The sequence below is a fragment of the Bubalus kerabau genome, chromosome 12 (assembly GCF_029407905.1).
Source record: "Bubalus kerabau isolate K-KA32 ecotype Philippines breed swamp buffalo chromosome 12, PCC_UOA_SB_1v2, whole genome shotgun sequence".
NCBI classification, from domain to species: Eukaryota; Metazoa; Chordata; class Mammalia; order Artiodactyla; family Bovidae; genus Bubalus; species Bubalus kerabau.
The window spans coordinates 50,821,191-50,845,193 of NC_073635.1; the positions used below are offsets into that span (position 1 = coordinate 50,821,191).

A 24,003-nucleotide genomic window follows, 5' to 3' on the forward strand; every position below is an offset into this window, starting at 1 on the left:
ACCTCCACCATAGTTCAAAGAGAAGAGTGAAAGTGAAGTTGCTCAGTCGTGTCCAATTCTTTGTGGCCCCATATACTGTAGCCTACCAGGCTCCTCGGTCTATGGAATTTTCCAGGCAAGAGTACTGGAGTGGATTGCTATTTCCTTCTCCAGGGGATCTTCCCAACCCAGGGATCGAACCCAGCTCTCCCACACTGCAGACAGACACTTTTTCCTCTGAGCCACCAGGGAAGCCCATAGTTTGGCCCCAGGTAAATAGCAGGGAGGGAACACAGCTCCACCCATCAACAGAAAATTGGATTAAAGATTTACTGAGCATGGCCCCGCCCATCAGAACAAAACCCAGTTTCCCCCTCAGTCATTCTCTCCCAACAGGAAGCTTCCATAAGCCTCTTATCCTTCTCCATCAGAGGGCAGACAGACTGAAAACCACAATCACAGAAAACTAACCAATCTAATCACATGGACCACAGCCTTGTCTAACTCAATGAAACTATGAGCCATGTCGTGTGGGGCCACCCAAGATGGACGGGTCATGGTGGACAGTTCTGACAAAATGTGGTCCACTGGAGAAGGAAATGGCAAACCACTTCAGTATTCTTGCCTTGAGAACCCCATGAATAGTAAGTATGAAAAGGCAAAAAGATAGGACACTGAAAGATGAACTCCCCAGGTTGGTAGGTGCCCAAAATGCTACTGGAGATTAGTGGAGAAATAACTCCAAAAAGAATGAAGAGATGGAGTCAAAGCAAAAACAACACCCAGTCATGCATGTGACTGGTGATGGAATCAAGGTCCAATGCTGTAAAGAGCAATATTGCATAGCAACCTGGAATGTTAGGTCCATGAATCAAGGCAAATTGGAAGTGGTCAAACAGGAGATAGCGAGTGAACATCAACATTTTAGGAATCAGCAAACTGAAATGGACTGGAATGGGTGAATTTAACTCAGATGACCTTGTATCTACTACTGTGGGCAACAATCCCTTAGAAGAAATGAAGTAGCCATCATAGTCAACAGAAGAATCTGAAATGCAGTACTTGGATGCAGTCTCAAAAATGAAAGAATGATCTCTGTTCCTTTCCAAGGCAAACCATTCAATATCACAATAATCCAAGTCTATGCCCCAACCAGTAATACTGAAGAAGCTGAAGTTGAACAGTTCTATGAAGACCTACAAGACCTTCTAGAATTAACACCCAAAAAAGATGTTCTTTTCATTATAGAGGACTGGAATGCAAAAGTAGGAAGTCAAGAAACACCTGGACTAACAGGCAAATTTGGCCTTGGGGTACAGAATGAAGCAGAACAAAGGCTAATAGAGTTTTGCCAAGAGAATGCACTGGTCATAGCAAACACCCTCTTCCAACAACACAAGAGAAGACTCTACACATGGACATCACCAGATGGTTGACACTGAAAGCAGATTGATTATATTCTTTGCAGCCAAAGATGGAGAAGCTATACAGTCAGCAAAAATAAGACTGGGAGCTGACTATGGCTCAGATCATGAACTCCTTATTGCCAAATTCAGACTTAAATTGAAGAAAGTGGGGAAAACCACTAGACCATTCAGGGATGACCTAAATCAAATCCCTTACAATTATACAGTGTAAGTGAGAAATAGATTTAAGGGACTAGATATGATAGACAGAGTGCCTGATGAACTATGGACGGAGGTTCGTGACATTGTACAGGAGACAGGGATCAAGACCATCCCCAATAAAAAGAAATGCAAAAAATAAAAATGACTGTCTTAGGAGACCTTACAAATAGCTGTGAAAAGAAGAGAAGTGAAAAGCAAAGGAGAAAAGAAAAGATATACCCATTTGAATGTAGAGTTCCAAAGAATAGCAAGGAGAGATGAGAAACCCTCAGTGATCAGTGCAAAGAAAGAGAAGAAAACAATACAATGGGAAAGACTAGAGATCTCTTCAAGAAAATTAGAGATACCAAGGGAACATCTCATGCAAAGATGGGCTCGATAAAGGACAGAAATGGTAGGGACCTAACAGAAGCAGAAGATTTTAAGAGGTGCCAAGAATACACAGAAGAACTGTACAAAAAAAGATCTTCATGACCCAGATAATCATGATGGTGTGATCACTCACCTAGAGCCAGACATCCTGAAATGTGAAGTCAAGTGGGCCTTAGAAAGCATCACTATGAACAAAGTTAGTGGAGGTGATGGAATTCCAGTTGAGCTATTTCAAATCCTAAAAGATGATGCTACCAAAGTGTTGCACTCAAGATGCCAGCAAATTAGAAAAACTCAGCAGTGGCCAGAGGACTGGAAACGGTCAGTTTTCATTCCAATCCCTAAGAAAGGCAATGCCAAAGAATGCTCAAACTACTGCACAATTGCACTCACCTCACACACTAGTTAAGTAATGCTCAAAATTCTCCATGCCAGGCTTCAACAATACATGAACCATGAACTTCCAGATGTTCAAGCTGGTTATAGAAAAGGCAGAGGAACCAGAGATCAAATTGCCAACATTCGCTGGATCATCGAAAAAGCAAGAGAGTTCCAGAAAAACATCTATTTCTGCTTTATTGACTATGCCAAAGCCTTTGACTGTGTGGATCACAATAAACTGTGGAAAATTCTGAAAGAGATGGAATACCAGACCACCTGATCTGCCCCTTGAGAAATCTGTATGCAGGTCAGGAAGCAACAGTTAGAACTGAACATGGAACAACAGACTGGTTCCAAATAAGAAAAGGAGTATGCATCATGAGAAATGCTGGGCTGGATGAAGCACAAGCTGGAATCAAGATTGCCAGGAGAAATATCAATAACCTCAGATATGCAGATGACACCACCCTTATGGCAGAAAATGAAGAGGAACTAAAGAGCCTCTTGATGAAAATAAAAGAGGAGAGTGAAAATGTTGGTTTAAAGCTCAACGTTCAGAAAACTAAGATCATGTCATCCAGTCCCATCAATTCATGTCAAATAGATGGTGAAACAGTAGAAACAGTGGCAGACTTTATTTTCGGGGGTTCCAAAATCACTGCAGATGGTGACTGCAGCCATGGAATTAAAAGACTCTTACTCCTTGACAGGAAAGTTATGACCAGCCTAGACAGCATATTAAAAAGCACAGACATTACTTTGCCAACAAAGGTCTGTCTAGTTAAGGCTATGGTTTTTCCAGTAGTCATGTATGGATGTGAGAGTTGGACTATAAGAAAGCTGAGGGCTGAAGAATTGATGCTTTTGAAATGTGGTGTTGGAGAAGACTGTTGTGAGTCCCTAGGACCGCAAGGAGATCAAACCAGTCAATTCTAAAGGAAATCAGTCCTGAATATTCATTGGAAGGACTGATGTTGAAGCTAAAACTCCAAATCTTTGGCCATCTGATGCGAAGAGCTGACTCATTTGAAAAGACCCTGATGCTGGGAAAGATTGAAGGCAGGAGGAGAAGGGGACGACAAAGGATGAGATGGTTGGATGGCATCACTGACTCAAAGAACATGAGTCTGAGTAAACTCTGGCAGTTAGTTACGGACAGGGAGGCCTGTCGTGCTGCAGTCCATAGGGTCTCAGAGTCGGACAGGACTGAGTGACTGAACTGAACTGAATGTGTTATGGTTAGCATACAGACTTAATTTTTACCAAATCTGCATAATCCTTTATATTAACACATCTTTTCTATATTTTGACTGGAACAACTAAACTAGTTGACTGTCAGTTGAATGAGAGGCAGAGTTAAGAGTAAGTTCAAACTTCTTGAGAACATCAGACATGCTGACCCTTGGCCCTTTGAATGGTGTTCTATTACATTCGTTAATCTGAATGAAGTAAAGGGAAAGGGAAGTTGCTCAGTCGTGTCCGACTCTGTGCGACCCCATGGACTGCTGCCTACCAGGCTCCTCCGTCCATGGGATTTTCCATGCAAGAGTACTGGAGTGGGGTGCCATTGCCTTCTTCTTTCACTTTGAATGAGGTAAGGTTCTCTCCAATTATCCATGAGTCACTAGCCACATAACAGACACACACACACAGACACACAACTACATAACAGAACCAACCATACTCAATTATCCTTCTCTTCCTTCTCCTTGGGCTTCTGGAAGGAAAGATTCTTGCTTACTGGATGAAGATAGGGAAAAACTGAAAGAAGCAGAGAGGCCAGAGTGATCTCTAAAATAGAGAACTGGAAAGCTCAGGATAGTGTTGGGGAGAGTTTGAGTAGACAGCCAAGAGTGAACGATTCCAGCTGTGGGAGAGTCAAGAGAATTTAAGAAGTAGAGCTGTGGTTCATAAACTGGGTCTTTTTTTTTTTTTTTCCCCCAAGAAATTTATTTCAGTGTGAAATTTGAAAGCTACAGCAAGGTAAGAATGGATTACACAGGGCTCTAGCAAAAATTTAGGTTATACTGCCCAAAGTGGAAAATGATTACAGTTTCAATAGAAGTATGACCTTGTATATATTCAGCAAATTTTATTATTTTACCCATGGTACATAAATTCTCTAGTCTTTCCAGGGAGACACTGAACTAGATTAAAAATTATTTTCCAGATGTTGTCTTATGATCTAGTGGCCAAACTGCATCTAAAATGCATGGAACACTGAAATTCTGTTTAAAAAAAAAAATGATTTAATTTACATTGCTCTACCTAGATAACCGATGTGCGTGCATGCCAAGTCACTTCAGTCTGACTCTTCGAGACCCTCTGGACTCTAGTCCGCCAGGCTCCTCTGTCCATGGGATTCTCCAGGCAAGAACACTGGAGTGGATTGCCATGCCCTCCTCCAGGAGATCTTCCCAACCCAGGGATCAAACCCATGTCTCTTGCATCTCCTGCATTGGCAGGTGTGTTCTTTACCACTAATGCCACCTGGAAAGCCCGAGATAACCTACAGATAAGCTTAATTCACTATATACTACTAGGAGGTGCAGTCTAAGCACTGTTTTACTTAATAATGAAGGAAGTCCCAAATACAATATAATCTCTAAGGTACAGATTTTAGGAAATAGGAAAGAGTTGGTTATTTTTAATTGATTGTAGGTAGTTGAAAGACTAAAATCACATGATTCTATCTGAAGAATGTATAAAACTATGTAAGTATGGAAAATGTTAGTAAAATTTTGTTAATTTTAGTAGCCATTTAAATATTAAGCTTATAGATTTTAGAGATTTCTAAAGACATGTGTACATTATACTATTAACAATACCAGGTATAGAATTGTGTTTATGACTATATGTTATAATGCACAGAAATGATGACAAAAGAAATATTATTATATCAATGTACTAATAGTTATTTGTAGATGGTAGTCATGAAATAAGTTTTCTTAAAATTTTCAGGGTTTTATAATTCCCTATACCAACCAAGGGCTTCCCTGGTGGTTCAGACAGTAAAAAATCTGCCTGCAATGCAGGAGCCCTGGGTTTGATCCCAGTTGGAAGCTGATTTGGGAAGATCCCCTGGAAGAGGAAATGACAACCCACTCCAGTATTCTTGCCTGGGAATCCCATGGACAGAGGAGTCCAGCAGGCTGCAGTTCATGGTATCTCCCAGTACAGGTGACAGACTGGAACCTGCCATTGTTGTGTTAAGTGGGTAGAGACTTATAGGACTGAAGCCTTAGCCTGGAGAATCAAATACTAACTCCAAGTAAATTGTGTCAGAATGGAATTAAATCATAGGATCCTCAGTTGGTGTCACAGAATTGATTACTGAATTTGTAGAAAACCCACAAATCTGGCATTAGAAGTGTTAGGAGTTTGGAAATGTTGTGAGTAAAGGAGAAACACAGGAATGCTTTCCTTATACAAATGGGCCTTTCTCTATCTGCCAAATGTATTCATTCACAGAATGATGATCATCCACAAGACACAAGCTGAGTATAGATTCATGAGGGCAACAGTTAAGAGGTAAGCATTTGTAGAAATACACTTGAAGATACAGCATTTATCTGTTCAGATTATAGACTTTAAAAAATAAACGAGAATTTTCAAATGAAATTAATTTTCTTGGTTAAACTAGAAGAAAATATGTAGCATTCTTCTACTTCCACCATTCCAATGAAAAAAGGCAAGACTATAGAGAAAATGAAGTCCCTATATGCCAACACCAAGAATAAAGAGGGGAAAATAACTTATTCATCTTTTTTAAAAAACAAGGCTAACCATACAGTTTCAACTACTTCACCTGTAATATTAGTCAAAACAAAATTTTATTAGGGGCATTAGTTTTGTAGTATTTTTTTAGAAAGCCATCTACAAGCTGAAGATGGATTATGACAGACTAAATAGCAAAACTGGAATTTGCTTTCCATGTGCCTTAATTTAGCTGGAGTTTTGGAAAATCAATTAGCAAAGAAATCACACAATTGAGCAGACCATTAAGCTCTAGTTTGTTGTTGTCTTGTTGCTAAATTGTCCCCAATTGTGTCCCCACTCTTTGTGACCCCATGGACTGTAGCACGCCAGGCTCCTCTGTCAATGGGATTTTCCAGGCAAGAATATGGAGTGGGTTGCTATTCCCTTCTCTAGGGGATCTTCCTGACCTAGGGATAGAACCCACAACTCTTACCACATCTGCACTGCGGGCAGATTCTGTACTGCTGAGCCACTGTGGAAGCCGATTAAGCTCCAGTTGAAATCCATCCTTCTACAAATGAGAAAACTCAGCTCTAGTGAGTTTGCTCACTGGCCTCAGGTCAACAAATACTCAGTGGAGAAGCCAGAACTCAGCCAGGCTTACATGTTGACAAATCCATGCTCCTGACATTGGGTAATTCATCGTTTTTGTTTAGTCCACACTCCTCCTGAACAGTTAAGGCAGGTTTAAGGTTCTGGGAAGCCCTGTGGTAGAGAATTCTGGTAATGCTGCTCAATTTCTTGTCTTCCAAACTTACTTGGCCATAGAACCTGTTTACCTTTTAGCAGCTATAAATGTTCTCCGCCAATAAATTTCAGGGAATCCTGAGATAGCCCAAGAATCCCAGCTATAGAACCACAGGAACTAGATCTCACAGATGCTACCAGCAGTTCATGTGGTTACTGATCCCCAAATGCATTGGGGGAACCATTTCTTCTATGTGACTTGCCATGGACACATGTACACTTGGGCTGGTGACAACTCAGCTCAATAAAATACCTACAAAAGCATAACATGGACTGGGGCTACCAGACTGTGCCAGACACAAGAAAAGGCACCCTGCACAGCAAAATGGCACACAGCTGTCATGCCTTCCAACAATCCTTCTGAGCATTGGTGCCCTCTCTCGGGAAGTGGTGTTTTGCTTGTGACAAAGACTTTCTAAGCAGAGGACTCTGCTCTTAATAAGTCTTGCCCACTTCCTCCAGGTTTAGGAAGAGCAGAGGAACAGAAAAATACAACTGTAAGCAAGTATATTTTCCAAATTTGTGCTTGTCTTCTGGTCTGCAATCCTTTCATAGAAACAGCATACACAGTGTATTCATTTGGTTTTTTTCATATCTAGGACAGTTTATTCGAAGGCATACATGCTTGATAATAAACTTAGCTTCAGAAGAAATGGGAAGAAAAGCCAAGCATATTAACTGATTCATGTCACTGGTACATCCCTTCCTGCCTTGCCCTGTGACTTTAAAAAAAGTGCTTTTAAAGTACAAATGAATGCCCTAATTACATAGCTTTAATAGACTTATTAAACAGTAAATGGTGATTCTTCTCATAAGTACCCAATTTACTACAGAAAAACTAATTAATTTGAGGCCAGAGAGGACTCAGATAGAGTGATTATTGGGCAGACAAAATAGAATATAAATTTATAAGGAAAACTGAATGTGCCCAAGTAATTCCCACATTTCATCTTGTAAAGTCCCTGAAATGTTCCTGAGCTTAGACTGTAAGATGTGTATTTAACTGAAATGGTTATTTCTAAATAATATCATGTACTGAAAATAACATTTGTGAATGTACAGATTAACTCAGATTAAGAAGGGAAACAATATAAGACTACATAAGAATTTTACTTTGCAAAAGACAACTTGAATGTTAGCAATATTTGGGTATCTCTTAGAAAAAATACTCTTCCCTTGTGTTTTATAGAGCAGTAGAATTTTTAAGAAAACCAATCTGCTCAACATCCAAGCTACACATTCTAGGGTTCTTTGTGTATAATGAAAACAATCATCTAAAACAGGTGGGAAGGGGAGGGTGGGATGAACTGGGAGATTAGAATTGGCAGTCAGTTCAGTCACTCAGTCATGTCCGACTCTTTGGGACCCTATGGACTACAGCACACCAGGCCTCCCTGTCCATCAGCAACTCCCAGAGTTTACTCAAACGCATGTCCATCGAGTTGGTGATACCATCCAACCATCTCATCCTCTGTTGTCCGCTACTTCTGCCTTCAATCTTTCCCAGCATCAGGGTCTTTTCCAATGAGTCACTTCTTCACATTAGGCGGCCAAAATATTGGAGTTTCAGCTTCAGCATCAGTCCTTCCAATGAATATCCAGGACTGATCTCCTTTAGAATGGACTTGTTGAATCTCCTTGCAGTCCAAGGGACTCTCAAGAGTCTTCTCCAACACCACATTCAAAAGCATCAATTCTTCAGCGCTCAGCTTTCTTTATAGTCCAACTCACATCCATACATGACTACTGGAAAAACCATAGCTTTGACTAGACAGACCTTTGTTGGTAAAGTAATCTCTCTGCTTTTTAATATGCTGTCTAGGTTGGTTATAGCTTTTCTTTCAAGGAGCAAGCATCTTTTAATTTCATGGCTGCAGTCACCATCTACAGCGATTTTGGAGCCCAAGAAAATAAAGTGAACTGTTTCCATTGTTTCCCCATCTACTTGCCATGAAGTGATGGGACCGGATGCCATGATCTTAGTTTTTAGATATATATACACTTCATTTGTAGATATATACACTACCGTGTGTAAAACTAACAGCTAGTATAAACCTGCTGTATACCACAGGGAGCTTAGCTTGGTGTTCTCTGATGACCTAGACGGGTGGGATGGAGGTGGGGTGGGATGGAGGGTTGGGAGGACTGTCCAAGAGGGACGAGATATATGTATACATAGAGCTGATTCACTTCATTGTACAACAGTAACTAACAACATTGTAAAACAATAATACTCCAATATAAAACAAAATTTAATGGTTAAAATATGTCACTTAACTTAATGAGTTCAGGGCCCTGAAGGTTCAGCAATTGATTTCATTAGTACACAAACCACAGATTCACCTCTCGTGGATGGACTTCCAAAAACAGTCCTGAGACTGATATTTAAAATCAGAAACCTGAAGAGAGATTTATACACCCATGTTCCTAGGAGCATTTCTCACAATAGCCAAAGGTAGAAGCAACCCAGGTTGCAATCCACTGACAGGTAAATGGGTAAACAAAATGTAGTGCACACATACAATGCAATATTAGCCTTAGAAAGGAAGGTGATTCTGATGTATACTACATATGAAAGATCCTTGGAGACATTATGCTGACTACAATGAGCCGGTAACAAACAAACAAGAAAAATACACTGAATCCACTGAAATGAGGTACTAGAGTAGTTGAAATCATACAGTCTGAAAGCACAATGGTTGCCCAGTGGCTGGGAGAAGGGATGTGAAATTACCATTTCAAAGGTACAGAGTTTCAGATTTGCAAGATGAAAAGATGGATGGGTGGATGGTGGTGATGGTGGCAGGAAGTGAATACTTCATGCCACTGAACTATACACTTAAAAATTATTGACGCTAAATTTTATGTTATGTGTATTTTATAATTTTAAAAATTTAGAATTCCTCTTTTTAACCTACATAAAAAATACAGACTCTGGTAGGGGCTCCAGTATCTGTGCTTGTATAACTAGCCTGGCTTCTATAACACAGTGAATCTCTAAATCATAAATGAAAGGCTGCTCTTAGGACATACATTCAAACAAGGGGAGTAAATGAACTGTACGTTTGGGGCCTCTGTCCAACACAGACACATCATTCTATCATTGGGAACAGACTTGTGAGAGCTGGCCAGAACACTAGGATTCTGGAGGTCGGGACTTGCTGTGTCCATTTTAACAATGAGGACTTGGCTTTGCCAGGGGTCTTGGCTAAGGTTCTCTCCTCTGGACTGCCTAAACCTGCCTGGTTTTCTTTCTTCTGTCTTTCTAAGACTAATTAGTCCTCTTCTGATTAACCCTATCATTCTTTAGCAATATGTGTGTGTGTGCTTAGTCACTCAGTCACATCCGACTCTTTGCGACCCCAAAGACTGTAGCCCTCCAGGCTTCTCTGTCTATGGGGATTCTCCAGACAAGAATACTGGCGTGGGTTGCCATGCCCTCCTCCAGGGGATCTTCCCAACCCAGGGATCGAACTCAGGTCTCCCGCATTGCAGGTGGATTCTTTACCGTTTGAACCACCAGGAAAGCCCTCTTTAGCTCTATAAAATATTCAATTAGATCACTGTTGAAGCTTTCAGACTCAAGTGCTATTCAGTCTAAAGTAACCTTACAGATGAGAGCAAAAACTGTTGATTTCACTTTAAAAGATCTCATGTTTCCTTATATGAGGTTTCAGGGGATATTTCCTTGGAATGCCCAGGTATTGACATTTATAGATTTTACCCATGGTAGTAAACCAAATATTTAGTTCAAAGCAAACTTTTTCCTGTTTTATACTGTTGGTACTGAAGGTCAACATTTAAGTTCTATTCTCAGGAGCCACCAATTATGGTATGAAATGTTGATGGGAATTACCAGGAAATCTGAGACAAAACACAGCTTAGGGAAAGGGGGACCAGCGTAAGAAAATAGAAACGAAGCATGATATACAACACAAAAGGATGGAGAGAAAATAAAAGTGTGTGTGTTATGGAGTATATGCATATAGAACAGATAATATTACCAAATCTCACCAGCACAACCTGTAGATAAATAGAGCTGAGCTTATTATCACAGTAAGGGAGAACACCAACTCTACAGAGCTTGGTTTGTATCTCAGAAGCCAAGTTTAGTTTCAGGTAAGTATTTCAATGAAGAACTTGATTAAGACTGATAAAGATCAGGATATAATAGTTTAAGACTGGTGAAAGAGCAAGGTGAGAATTTTGAAGCGAGGAATTCAAAGTGTTTCAGGGTATAAATTTTCTATTGAAATGCTGAAGGGTCTTTTGGGAAGTTCCTGTAATGAAAAATAAATTAATTTGCCTGAATAAGAGTCTCCCAGAATAGTAAAATTATGCCAATGAAAACAATGCAATAGTAAAATCATGTTCATGTAGCCCATTAGCTGTGCAGGGTATATGATCTCAGTTCTCAGTATAATATATACATGTGTAAATATTTAATATGTAATATACTTTATCAACTGCTATATTACACTCCAGGGACCACTCCAGGGACCACTGTCCATATCACAGTCTGGTAAATAATGTTCCTGAATTAGACAACGTGAGAGCCCTATTATAGCTGTAGCATGTATTAAAATAAGTTTAAGGTAGAGTCTAATACACTGCATATGACATAAATTATTTATAGCACATACCATTTAGCATATATTTATGATAAAACGTAAAGCACCAGAGTCCCCTTACAACTTAATGAAATATCACTCCATATATTCTGATTTTTTTTCCCATAGGAACTTTGAATTTGTCAGGCAAGAAATTACTCAAAGAAGCTAGGAGAGAGACATTTTTGAGGTTCCAACATCTACCAAAGTACGTGACCCATACTACGCCATCAAGGAACACAAATGCTAAATAATATTAAGCCTACCTCTCAATTGACCTAAAATCCATTAACATGTTGAAATGGCAACTCACTCCAGTGTTCTTGCCTGGAGAATCCCAGGGACGGGGGAGCCTGGTGGGCTGCCGTCTATGGGGTTGCACAGAGTCGGACACGACTGAAGCGACTTAACAGCAGCAATAGCAATGATGATGTTAACTTTTTAAATATATATATACATAATCCCCTCTGGGGGCACTGAGTCCTATGTGAAGGTCAGCAGGACCCTCAGGGTAACCAATGACCTTACACCCTGGGCTATAGCGGGGGGAGTTCGGTTCCTCCCACAATATAGTACAGATGGAAACATGTCCTGAAGGAGTGAGCCGGACAGAGTACAGGGAGAAAGGAGCCCTTCTGGACCACCCAGGACAAGAAGTGGCCGGTGCAAAGCTAAAGGGCAGCTGGTTCAGGAAATGAGATGGAGCTTAAGCATTTGACTAGGGCAGAGGACAAGCTGGACAGGTGACAGGGACACACTCATGGAAGGCCAAGTGTGTCACCTCAAAGACTGGATGATCCTGGGAAGAAGGAGGAGCCTTGGAAGGGTTTCAAACTGAGGATAAACTTGAGAGTCACGTTTTAGGAAGGTCCCTCTGCCCAAGGTGAGCGCAATTTGGGTACGTGGTAACAACCCGTATCTGGACAGGCTCTCTTTGCCATGCTCTCTAGGTAGGATTTTTGGCAAATCTGGTTCCTCATTTATCAAACAAACACCAAGTAGCTCAATATCTGTGACTTTGGAGCCCCTCGAAATGGGTGCTGGTCTCAGTTTAAACTCTAGCAAGGATATGAATAAGGCACCTACCTGCAAGAGCTATGGGGTTGTCAATGAACCACATTCTTCTTGGATGCATAGTGAGCCAAACACTGAAATGCCAAGGTTTGCACCAGAGAAAGGGCTTGTCCCTGAGACAGCCAAAAGAGGAGATAGCAGAATAGAACTCAAATGTGCCTCACAGGTGAGGGGCTCGGGATGAAGCTGAGACATGGGGAGCGTGGAAAGCCAACTGGAGAGAAGGAAAACGTGTGGTAATTATCATTCTGCACAGGTGCAGCTAAGCTGCACACTTCTTAACAGGGGACCAGTGCTCTGTGGGTGGAGTTTTTGGCCCTCTGAAACATCACCCATCTGATTCTGCTGCTGCTGCTGGTGCTGCTGCTAAGTTGCTTCAGTCGTGTTCGACTCTGTGCGACCCCAGAGACAGCAGTCCACCAGGCTCCCCCGTTCCTGGGATTCTCCAGGCAAGAACACTGGAGTGGGTTGCCATTTCCTTCTCCAATGCATGAAAGTGAAAAGTGAAAGTGAAGTCGCTCAGTCGTGTCCAACTCTTTGTGATCCTGTGGACTGCAGCCTACCAGGCTCCTCTGTCCATGGGATTTGCCAGGCAAGAGTACTGGAGTGGGGTGCCATCGCCTTCTCCCCATCTGATACTAGCACATGCCCAGCTGGAGGAGCACTGATCCAAGCAAGTCCTAAGCAGCTGGAGCTCTAACTGGACACAGCTGATTCGAAGTTCCTGAAAATGAGTTTGCACAAATGTCATACTGTTTTAGGCTACCTGATGCTTGGAGGACATGCAAGTTTTTCTAAAAACAATTAAATTTACCTTGATTAGTGTAGGCAGGTTAAATTTGTTATAAAGTAAGTTGTTTACCCAATCAGGCTTCCCAGGTGGCGCTAGTGGTAAAGAACCCACCTACCAAAGCAGGAGACATAAGAGACACGATGGATCCCTGGGTGGGGAATATCCCCTGGAGGAGGGCATGGCAACCCACTCCAGTATTCTTGCCTGGAGAATCCCATGGACAAAGGAGCCTGGTGGGCTACAGTCCTTGGGTTCACAAAGAGTCAGACACCACTGAAGCAACTCAGCAGACAGGCAGAGTATAACAGATCTGTCTGGTGACTACCCTTGGTTTCAGGGATTTCAGGGGGAAATGGACAAATATTTAGCAGACAAAGCTATCAGATTTCAGTGACCAACTATATCAAAGAGAGAGAGAAGTCTAGGCTGATTTTCTTTCCCAAGGTCACTGCCACAGACCAGGCTTTTACTATTTTTTGGCCTAGATTTTGAATGCATTCACTTAACTGCAGTTTCCCGGTCCCCAACTTCTGTCCAAACATACTAGGTGGATTGGAGCAAATCAAAGCATGTCACTTGCCAGGTTACTGGCCTTAATGGCTCCCATTTCTCAATAGGTGAAGTTCAAACTCTTTTAAAATATCTATTAGCTATCTAATAGCTACAACCTTCATGATGAGAGCCCTTGCTTATCAGGAGACTTGTCTCCCACCACCACCCTGCCCCACCTCCATGGGAACACTAACTGTACTTTGGGATTAAGAAATGAGTTGTGATCTCAGAAATATGCCATTCTTTCTCATTCATCTATTGTTCAACAGAGGCCACTCCACTTCTACTGGCTCTTCCAGGCTCAGGGAAGGCATCACCTCCTTTGAGGACTTGCCACCCACGCCAAAGCACTATGAGGCCCTCCTGGCAGCTTGCGTGTAGCGAGGCTGGTGTGGATTACCCAGCATACCTGTTATAGTGTAAATTCTCTTGTTTTCTAATTGACTCCTTGCAACTACACCACAAGCTCATGGAGGTCAAGGACTGTATCTTCTCCACCTCTGAATACTCAGCATCTAGCTTGGCTTACAAAAACTATTTGTTGAATGAAAAAATAAAAGGTGTAGAGCCAAGACTCAATCCCCACCTTAAATCTAGTGCTTGTCTTGACATATCACAGCAAATAAGAGTGATACATCATGGTAGAGTACTAAATAATTCAGATGGCAGATTTCCTTTCTATAATCTAGCAGAGTAAAATGGTGACAAGGTGATAAAATGGGTAAATTAATCTGGATATTAAGAGACCATTCTATTAATACTTACACCTACACTGAGTCCTCAAAATGCTTAATTACATGTAGTACAAAATATTACAAAGTTTTAGTCCTAAAGTTAGCAAGAAGATACAGTATCCATTTATTGAATTACAAATACATTTGAAAATATTCTGATGATACCTATTTTATGTAAACACATTTATATCATATCAACAAATGCCCTTAATCTTTTTATTGAGGAGTTAACTCAATTTTAGTTTTGTATTTTCTTATCCTCTTTTTCTCACTTACTATCTATGTGGGTAAACAGAAAACAAAAGGGGTAAATGCAGATCTGTCCATATGGTTATCTTTTGCCTTTTTATACCTATCAGCAAAAGGTTCCATTGGGAAAGCAGCTGAAAATTAGTAACGGACAATGTACTTTCATTGCAGCCATGAAATTAAAAGACGCTTGCTCCTTGGAAGAAAAGCTATAACCAGCTAGACAGCATATTAAAAAGCAGAGACATTACTTTACCAACAAAGGTCTGTCTAGTCAAGTCTATGGTTTTTCCAATAGTCATGTATGGATGTGAGAGTTGGACTATAAAGAAAGATGAGCACCAAAGAATTGATGCTTTTAAACTGTGGTGTTGGAGAAGACTCTTGACAGTCCCTTGGACTGCAAGGAGATCAAACCAGTCAATTCTAAAAAAAATCAGTCCTGAATATTCATTGGAAGGACTGATGTTGAAGCTGAAACTCCAATACTTTGGCCACCTGATGTGAAGAACTGACTCATTGGAAAAGACCCTGATACTGAGAAAGATCGAAGGTAGGAGGAGAAGGGGACAACAGAGGATGAGATGGCTGGATGGTGTTACCTACTCGATGGACATGAGTTTGAGAAAACTCCAGGAGTTGGTGATGGACAGGGAGGCCTGGTGTGCCGCAGTCCATGGGGTCCCAAAAAGTCGGACACAACTGAGCGACTGAACTGAACTGAATGTACTTTCATAAATGTTTCTAAAAATTATCTTTGTTGTCTCTGATTCAAAGAATTATCAGTGAACAAATTTTAAGTAGCAACAATCCAACCCATGCAGATTTTGTAAAGGACTCTAACCAAGGTCTTCTCTCTTATTACAAAGGCTAAACCAATCAGCCAAGGAAACAGGCAGCAATGTATTTATTGGAAATGAACTAGACATTACATTAACCAAATGAAGATGTAACAATGCATGAAGCATAATTGGTGCAACATTTAAAAGATCACAAAATAAAAAGAAAATTCATTTTCAAAAGAATATTGTATCCAAGGCAAGCCCTGAACACCATAATCCAACTGATAACATTGACTGTGAAGATCCAGAATAAAATTTAAACTGAACTGAAAGAAAAAGTTTCTTTTCCCAACTTGAAGGTTCCCTGGCTACCACCTGTGTATCATACACACCAGATAATTTTCATTACCAGACAGTAACCAGATGATATTTATCATATTCCTCATAAGAAAATACCTCTCCTACAAATAGAGAAATTTGAGGGAAATCCAAGCAACAAAATGGTCGGTGGCCCCAACTGATTAGGTCAGCATTTTCTAGAATCTAGAAATTACATTAACTTTACTAGTAAGACTTCATTTTCTTCTGAGAAACTGCCTGGATGAGAGGGCGTGCTGATTGTAACATTGCATTTTCTACACTGCACTGAGTCACTACATTCCACTGAGTAACTGGGCGGTCGGGGGAGGGTGGGAGGGGGTGTTCAGATTCTTATCCATTCATCAAATGTTTCTGAAACCTTTAGAGCTTTACTTTTCTACTCTGTAATACATTGTAGCTTGTGTATAACAAACTCCCTTTGAAGAAAATTATCCCAGGAAATCCATCTGTGATAATACAAGTACTGCAAAAAGCAGTGATGAAAAATATTGTTTGGAAAGGCAAAATTGCTGCATCCACTTTCCGAGGCACTGTCATAGAATCATCTCTGAAATGGAGAAATTCCATGTGTAAGTTAAAAATTGCTTTCCTTCCATTCACCCAGCATGCATGAATGTCTTGTTATAATCTCTCTGTAGACTGAGAAAGTCAGGAGTCCAAATGCAGAACTGTAGGTTTTAGAAAGGCTTTCTCCTTCCCTTCCCATAGATTTCAAGTTTGTTTTAAACATTCCACAGTTCTCATAAACACTCATGTGGAAGGGGAGGATGATTACAACCTTATCAGACCTGTCAATTGACAAAAAAAAATATCTCAACACAGTATCTCATCTTTAGAAAACCAATCATAATTGCATTTCCTTACCCTCCATTTAAGGTAGAGAGAACTAAGACAAGAGTTCCCACACTTTAGTGGGAAATGGCAAATCCTTGTCACTAACTATGGCACCAAGTAGTTCATTCAGGAGAAATTTCAGTAAAAAGGTAGAAAGTTAATCTAGACAATTTATGTATGCTCAGTCGCTCAGCCGTGTCCAACTCTTTGTGACCCCATGGACTGTAGTCGGCCAGGCTCCTCAGTCCATGAGATTTTGCAGGCAAGAATACTGGAGTGGGTTGCCATTTCCTACTCCAGGGCTAGATAATTTAGGTCCTAAATTAATTTTTAAGGACTGATATGTTTAGTTTAACAAAACGCTGGTCTAATTTACTAGAAAATTAGTAATGTTCTCTTTCACCTTGAGCTGGATGGGCAGACTCAGCCACTGTCTTGTTTCCTCTTTACACACAACTAAAGTAATGCCTGACCAGACTCAAAATGCATGTAGATGCGACATGCTCATTGGCACAAAGCAGGTAGCAGGGGAAGGCCCCTACTTTCCTGAAAAACTCAGAGGAGCTTTACTGGCAATCAGTCATTTTCCTCATATATATATAATGTCAGTAGATTTTAAGACAGATGCACATAAAGTTACACAAATGTTTCCACCTCTCCACCACTGAGTGAAACATGCCATTCTTTGGAGAAAAAAATACATTCATTTTTTTCAAGTATATTTCAATATACAAAGATGTTCTAGCTTTGTTTCACTACAAAGACAAACTGATGTCACATGTGTCCAAGGGGAACTGCACTTTAACTTCCCTTTGGTGTGGATTTCATGAAGTTCTGATTTCTTTTTTTAAAAAATTGCTCTAAATATGCATCTACTTTTATCTGAAAGCATGAACTCTTTATGTCCATTTTATATATATGTACATAGTCAATAAGGACAGCAAAAAACAGTCTACATATGTACAATGGTTTAGAACTGGCATGCTCTGAGGAGAGCAAGGGCCACTGGCTCCAACGGGCTCACAACCAATTCAGTGATTGTCAGCTCTGGTGTCCAGGGCTGGGCCAGCAACATGCAGACTCCTCCAGACTGTAGCATCCTTGAATGGTCACGTCCTGCTGAGGTGGCAAGTCTTCATGGCTTGTTTCCTGTCTTGGCTTTGTTGTTAGGGTTGCAGTTTAAGTCTCTCAGCAGTGGTTCGCAGTTGGCTAGAATATCTGCAGGCAGCAGGTTCCGGATCTGCTCCACTGCCTTCTGATAAGCCGTCTTCTCCTGTTCCAGGGTCCGGATCAAAGACTTCATTTTGGTCTCTCTGGTTAAAAGATTTTCCAGGTTGGACTCCAAGGTCTGAATTTTAGCATGAGCTATCTGTTTGGGGCAAAAACAAAAACACAAAATCCGCCAAATCAACAATCTGAAGGTTTTGGTTCATCATCACAGCAGCAGTCGGAACTTACATATATTAGCTAATCATATCATATTACTTAGTACAATAGTATAGGAAGCAAATACTCGGAAACCGTCCATGACATGGCGATTTTTTATGGTTCTCAAAAATATAACTAGAGTTCTAACAAAATACATCTCATTTCACTGAATACACCAAAAATGCATCATCCCTCAGTAGTGAGGGTACTCACTCCACACACAGGCCTTCTCCTCGAGTGACTGGGATCTGACAGGGAAAAACAGGAGATTCCTGACCCTGCCCTAAGGTGTTAAAAGAGGTTTTTTTTGCCCTCTGAGAGGAAATACAGTGTTTGCTCAACACCTACATGGGATCTTATCAGTTTTTACAGGTGTTGGATGTGCCCACACAACTTGGGAACCCAGGGGTGATGACAACATTGAACTGTGAATGAAAAAATTTGTAACCATTAATAAAAATCATTATAACATAAAGTAGGTGCAAACCCACCTTCCCTAAATAAAGAAATGTTCAACTAATCATCACTGAAACATCCTAGTAATAAAGGACAATAGCCTGTTTATTTTTCTTTCTGAAAATAAACACTGTTGTCTCTTTTTAAAAAAATTTTATTGGCGTATAGTTGCTTTTCAATGTTATGTAAGTTTCTGCTGTAAAGTGAATCAGTTATACATATACATATATCCCCTCTTTTTTAGATTTTCTTCCCATTTAGGTCACCACAGAGCACTGAGTAGAGTTCCCTGTGTTATACAGTAGGTTCTCATTAGTTATCTATTTTGTACACAGTACCCATAATGTATACATGTCAATCCCAATCTCCCAGTTCATCCCCCTCCTCCTCCTCCACCTTGGTATCTATCACACACACACACACACACACACACACACACACACACACACACATAAAATCTACAAACAATAAATGCTGGAGGGCTTCCCTGGCAGCTAAGCTGGTAAAGAATCAGCCTGCAGTGCAGGAGACTCTGGTTCAATTCCTGGGTCTGGAAGATCCCGTGGGGAAGGGACAGGCTACCCACTGCAGTATTCTTGCCTAGGGAATTCCATGGACAGAGGAGCCTGGCAGGCTACAGTCCATGGGGTCGCAGAGTCAGACACAACTGAGCAACTTTCACTTTCATATAATTAACACCCCAAACAAAGATATAATTTGGTAAATAAATGCTGGAGAGGATGTGGAGAAAATGGAACCCTCCCACACTGTTGGTGGGAATGTAAATTGGCACAGGCACTATGGAAAACAGTATACAGGTTCCTTAAAACACTGAAAAATAGAGCCTCCATATGATCCATCAGTCTGACTCCTGGGCATATATCCAGTGAAAACCATAATTCAAAAAGATACATACAGCCCAATGTTCATTGCAGCACTATTCGGAATAGCCAGAACATGGAAGCAACCTAGATGTCCATCAGCAGAGGAATGGGTAAAGAGGATGTGGCACCTGTATACAATGCCATAAAAAGGAACTAAATAGTACCATTTGCAGAGATGTGGATGGACCTCGAGACTGTCATACAGAGTGAAGTCAGTTCGAAAGAGAAAAAACAAGTATCACATAATATCGCTTATACGTGGAATGTAGAAAAATGGTATGGATGAATTTGCAGATCTTGTTTAAAAAAATGATCTTTAGCAATGCACTAACACAACATTGTTGGCATTGTTTTGAATAGAAAAAGGCATAAAATGTTGTATGGGCCAGAGCTAATATAGATGAAATGAAGGAGGCCAGTGTTTCTTCTTGGGGAGCAATTACTCTAGGAACCCCTCATTTCTAAGCTATTACTCTCCCAGCTATCCTTCAGAGGAGTTACCACACATCAAAGCAGTGTTTTAGTGTTCCCTAGTTTGGAGACATGTGTTGACGAAGTGACAGGTAAGCAGAAACCAAGGAGCCATTGGGTACTTAAGTTCTAACTCAGAATCCCTCTCCCCACACTCCCTACCCGCTACCCCTCAGCTCCCTGGAAGCTTTACTTTCTCCCCTCCCCCTCCTCTGATCACGAAAACCCCATTCCTTGAGGCTTGGATACACAGCACACTTCATATAGATTACAGATGTGCAATATTACTTTACACTAAATCACACCGCATTTGTAAGAGTGCACTGATAAATAAATACAGAATTTATATTATGAAATAACTATGAGAGAGCCCATCCTTAGGTAGGTTGATAAGGAATCCAGGGCCCTTGAGGAAGAAGGGGTCCAAGGCCTTAGGGAAGGAGAAAGGGGTCTGAGGTTCTCAAGAGGAGAAAAGGAGAGACCTTTTTTTCTACATTGCTTTGTCTTAGTCAATATAACAATGTATCTTGCTCAAAGACATGTTTCTCCTTAACAAGAGCCTTCTGACTAATCTTGTTATTTTAAGATGTATATTATGGGAGTGGGTCTGGTAAGACCTTTCTTTCTATTGTTAGCTCCAATCCTGTTATCTTAAAATGTAAATTGTGGGAGTGGATCTGGTAAGACCTTTACAACCTTGAGACATTCTTTTGATTTACTGTAATAATCAATTGAAAAAGTATATAACTCTTGCTGAGACTAGTAAGGGGGGCATTCTCAGTCCCCCTTCTGATGTCCATGTCAGAAGCTTTCTCTGTCCCTTTTTCACTTTAATAAAACTCTGCTACACAAAAGCTCTTGAGCAATCAAGCCTGGGCCCTGGCTAAATCTTCTTTGGAGATCACCACATTAAAGCTATCAGCTGCAAATTCCTTCATGGCAAGGATTACATGTTACCTGTTTTCATTCAATTTTCTCCTTTCCATTTCTGTGAGTTTTACTCTAGACAGTTCTCATCTTCCCCAATCAGATTTCTACAAATAATTGCTAGCTGGTCTCCCTACCTTCTCTCCCTGTTCTAATCTGTCCTCATCAAGGTTTTTCCAGATTGATCTCCCTAAAGTATGGTTCAACATTTTTGAGAGATTTCTCTCTCAACGTGATTAAAGCTGTGTTCTTCTTCTTGACCTTGAAAGTTATTTACAAATCTGCCTCCATCATGTTTACCCCACTTCTCCCCATTGTAAATCTTAAATGGATATAAGTTTCCTCTAAGTTCTGCCGTATCATCCAGCTTTCAACACTCCCCTCTTATTCCCACCAAGCCTCTAGAGTCCAGCTCAAGCCCCAAGACCCCCAGAGTTTTCCCAGTTTCCTCTAGTCAATCCCTCCCAACTTGAACTTAAACCAAACACGTGCAATACCCAGTAAGTTTTGAATCAGATTCTGCTCTGAACAGCCATTTAATTATTTTGTGAGAGGGGATTTTCTCTCCCAACTGATACTTAAATTAGCATGTGCATTTGCAGCCCCCAGGGCACTTGGACACAATCTGATACACAAGTCAACAGTCAGCAATGGTTCAATCTATACCACAGCTCTATCCTTCCTGGGATGGTTCTATGCAGGAGAGGAGGCACTCAACAGCTTTTATGGTTAAATCGCTATCTCTTTACCTGTAATTTTTCTAGGAGGTCCATGTTTTGTCTTTTCAGTTGGCTGTTGGCCCTCTCCAGCTTCTCCATGGGCTCACTCTCCTCGCAAGCATAGGAAGATTCTTGGAGTTCATCCTGTAGCACGTGATACTCCACCTCATAGGCATGTAACTGTTTAGAAATATCCATCTCAAAAACCTGCAGTGAAAACAGGGGTCAGTCTGACTTTCAGGATGTACACAAAGATACATCTGTGTATCTAAGGTGCATTTCCCAATACTTCTTAATGAGGAACAGCGTGACATATCAAACAAAGGGAATTGTAACAAATGTGACTGTCAGATAAAGACAAACAGATCATTTCTATACAATTGACACATTCTCAGGAGGTGGCCAAGACACTAGAGAAAGTTAATGTCCAAAGATATTTTGCAACCAAAATATACATAATCTAGGAATGGTCTCCCAAAGTGTAGCCTACCAGATAAACATGAGTAACTGAGTAACTCTTATACAAGTTGGAGATCATCTTTGCTGGTTAATAAGCAAAACTGCATACTGCTGCTGCTGCTAAGTCGCTTCAGTCGTGTCCGACTCTGTGCGACCCCATAGACGGCAGCCCACCAGGCTCCACCATCCCTGGGATTCTCCAGGCAAGAACACTGGAGTGGGTTGCCATTTCCTTCTCCAATGCATGAAAGTGAAAAGTGAAAGTGAAGTCGCTCAGTCGTGTCCTACTCTCAGCAACCCCATAGACTGCAGCCTACCAGGCTCCTCCATCCATGGGATTTTCCAGGCAAGAGTACTGGAGTGGGTTACCATTGCCTTCTCCAAAAACTGCATAGGGTATTTCTATAATAATAAGATCAAAAGCCCTTCTAATTATTTGTCAAGGAGGTAGAAAGGGCTTGTACTAAATATTTTCATCCATTTTCTAATCCATGCAAGTCTCTTAGAATTCACTAACATATCCTACCAGAGAGAGAATCTTTAAAATTGCACACCCTGGAAACTGTACATATGTATTCAATCTCTCGGTCATGTCCAACTCTGTGACACTATGAACTGTAGCCTGCCAGGTTCCTCTGCCCATGGGATTTTCCAGGCAACAATACCGGAGCGGGTTGCCATTTCCTTCTCCAGGGGATGTTCCTGACCCAGGGATCAAACCCACGTCTCCTGCATTGGCAGGTGCATTCTGTAGCACTGTGCCACTTGGGAATTGGGCACTGTATAGAGCTGTTTAATTGCAGCTGCCTCTGCTCTCCCGTATTGTCACTCATTAGGAAGACAGTTTGCTTTGAAGTTAGATAACAAGTAACTCCTCCTTAGTCTAAACATGCAAGAGAAAGTGAGCTGCCATTTAAGCATTGGTATCCACAGTAACACTCTTGGGAGAGAAGAAACCACAAAAAATCTCACTGACTTACTTGCACTACTACTATTAGAGATACTCAAATCTTAGAATTGAAATGATATTTCGTGACAATATGGTTATTCTTTTTAAATAAGCATCTTTTTTCCCCCTACCCAGTGAGTATGAACACACTGGACTACTATACAACCATTAAAAACGAGAGCATGAATATATTTATTGGCATGCAAAAATGTCTGATATTCTACAACTATTTTAATAAAAAATCATTACACAACAGCATGTACAGTATAATTAGAGATTTTAAGAGGATGTTTAAGATGTTTTAAATCTCAAGCTATTGAGATGTGTAACTTCACTTTCTTCTTTGTGCTGTTCTACATTATTTGCATTTTTACAGTAAATAAAACTCATCAAAGTCTCCTTTAATATTAACAGTTCATTTTTGTTCAATTGCTAAGTTGTGTCCTACTCTTTGAAACCTACTCTTTGCAGTATGCTAGGTGCCCCTGTCCTTTACTATCTCCCACATTTTGCTCAGATTCATGTCCATTGAGTTGGTGATGCTATTTAACCATCTCATCCTCTGCTGCCCCTTCCTCCTTTGGCCTTCAATCTTTCCCAGCATCAGGGTCTTTTCCAATAAGTCAACTCTTCACATCAGCTGGCCAAAGTATTATTCCATAGTTAATCAATTCTACTGGCTAGAAAGTTATCTTTAATATCAAGTCCAAATCTACCAGCCTATAACTTCTATCAAATAACCACAGTAATAATCTCCAAAGCTAGGCAATTCCCTCATTAATCTTAGAAAAGAAAGGTGATCTAATTTCAAATCAAACTTCATCTCTCTCCAAAA

At 40.7% G+C, this 24,003-nt stretch overlaps 1 protein-coding gene across 6 annotated transcripts in view; it reads right to left on the bottom strand.

Annotated features, from left to right (window-relative positions):
* Positions 1-15,768: 15,768 nt before the first annotated feature.
* TBC1D4 (TBC1 domain family member 4) overlaps positions 15,769-24,003 on the bottom strand; it is a 215,469-nt gene continuing 207,234 nt past the window's right edge. For all 6 annotated transcript variants that reach the window (XM_055542657.1, XM_055542659.1, XM_055542656.1 and 3 more), the window contains 2 exons: positions 21,791-21,967; positions 15,769-18,244 (listed from right to left, as the gene is read on the bottom strand). In XM_055542657.1, coding sequence (XP_055398632.1) covers positions 18,011-18,244; positions 21,791-21,967 — 411 coding nt within the window. In that variant the 3' untranslated portion in view covers positions 15,769-18,010. The remainder of the gene's footprint in view (positions 18,245-21,790; positions 21,968-24,003) is intronic.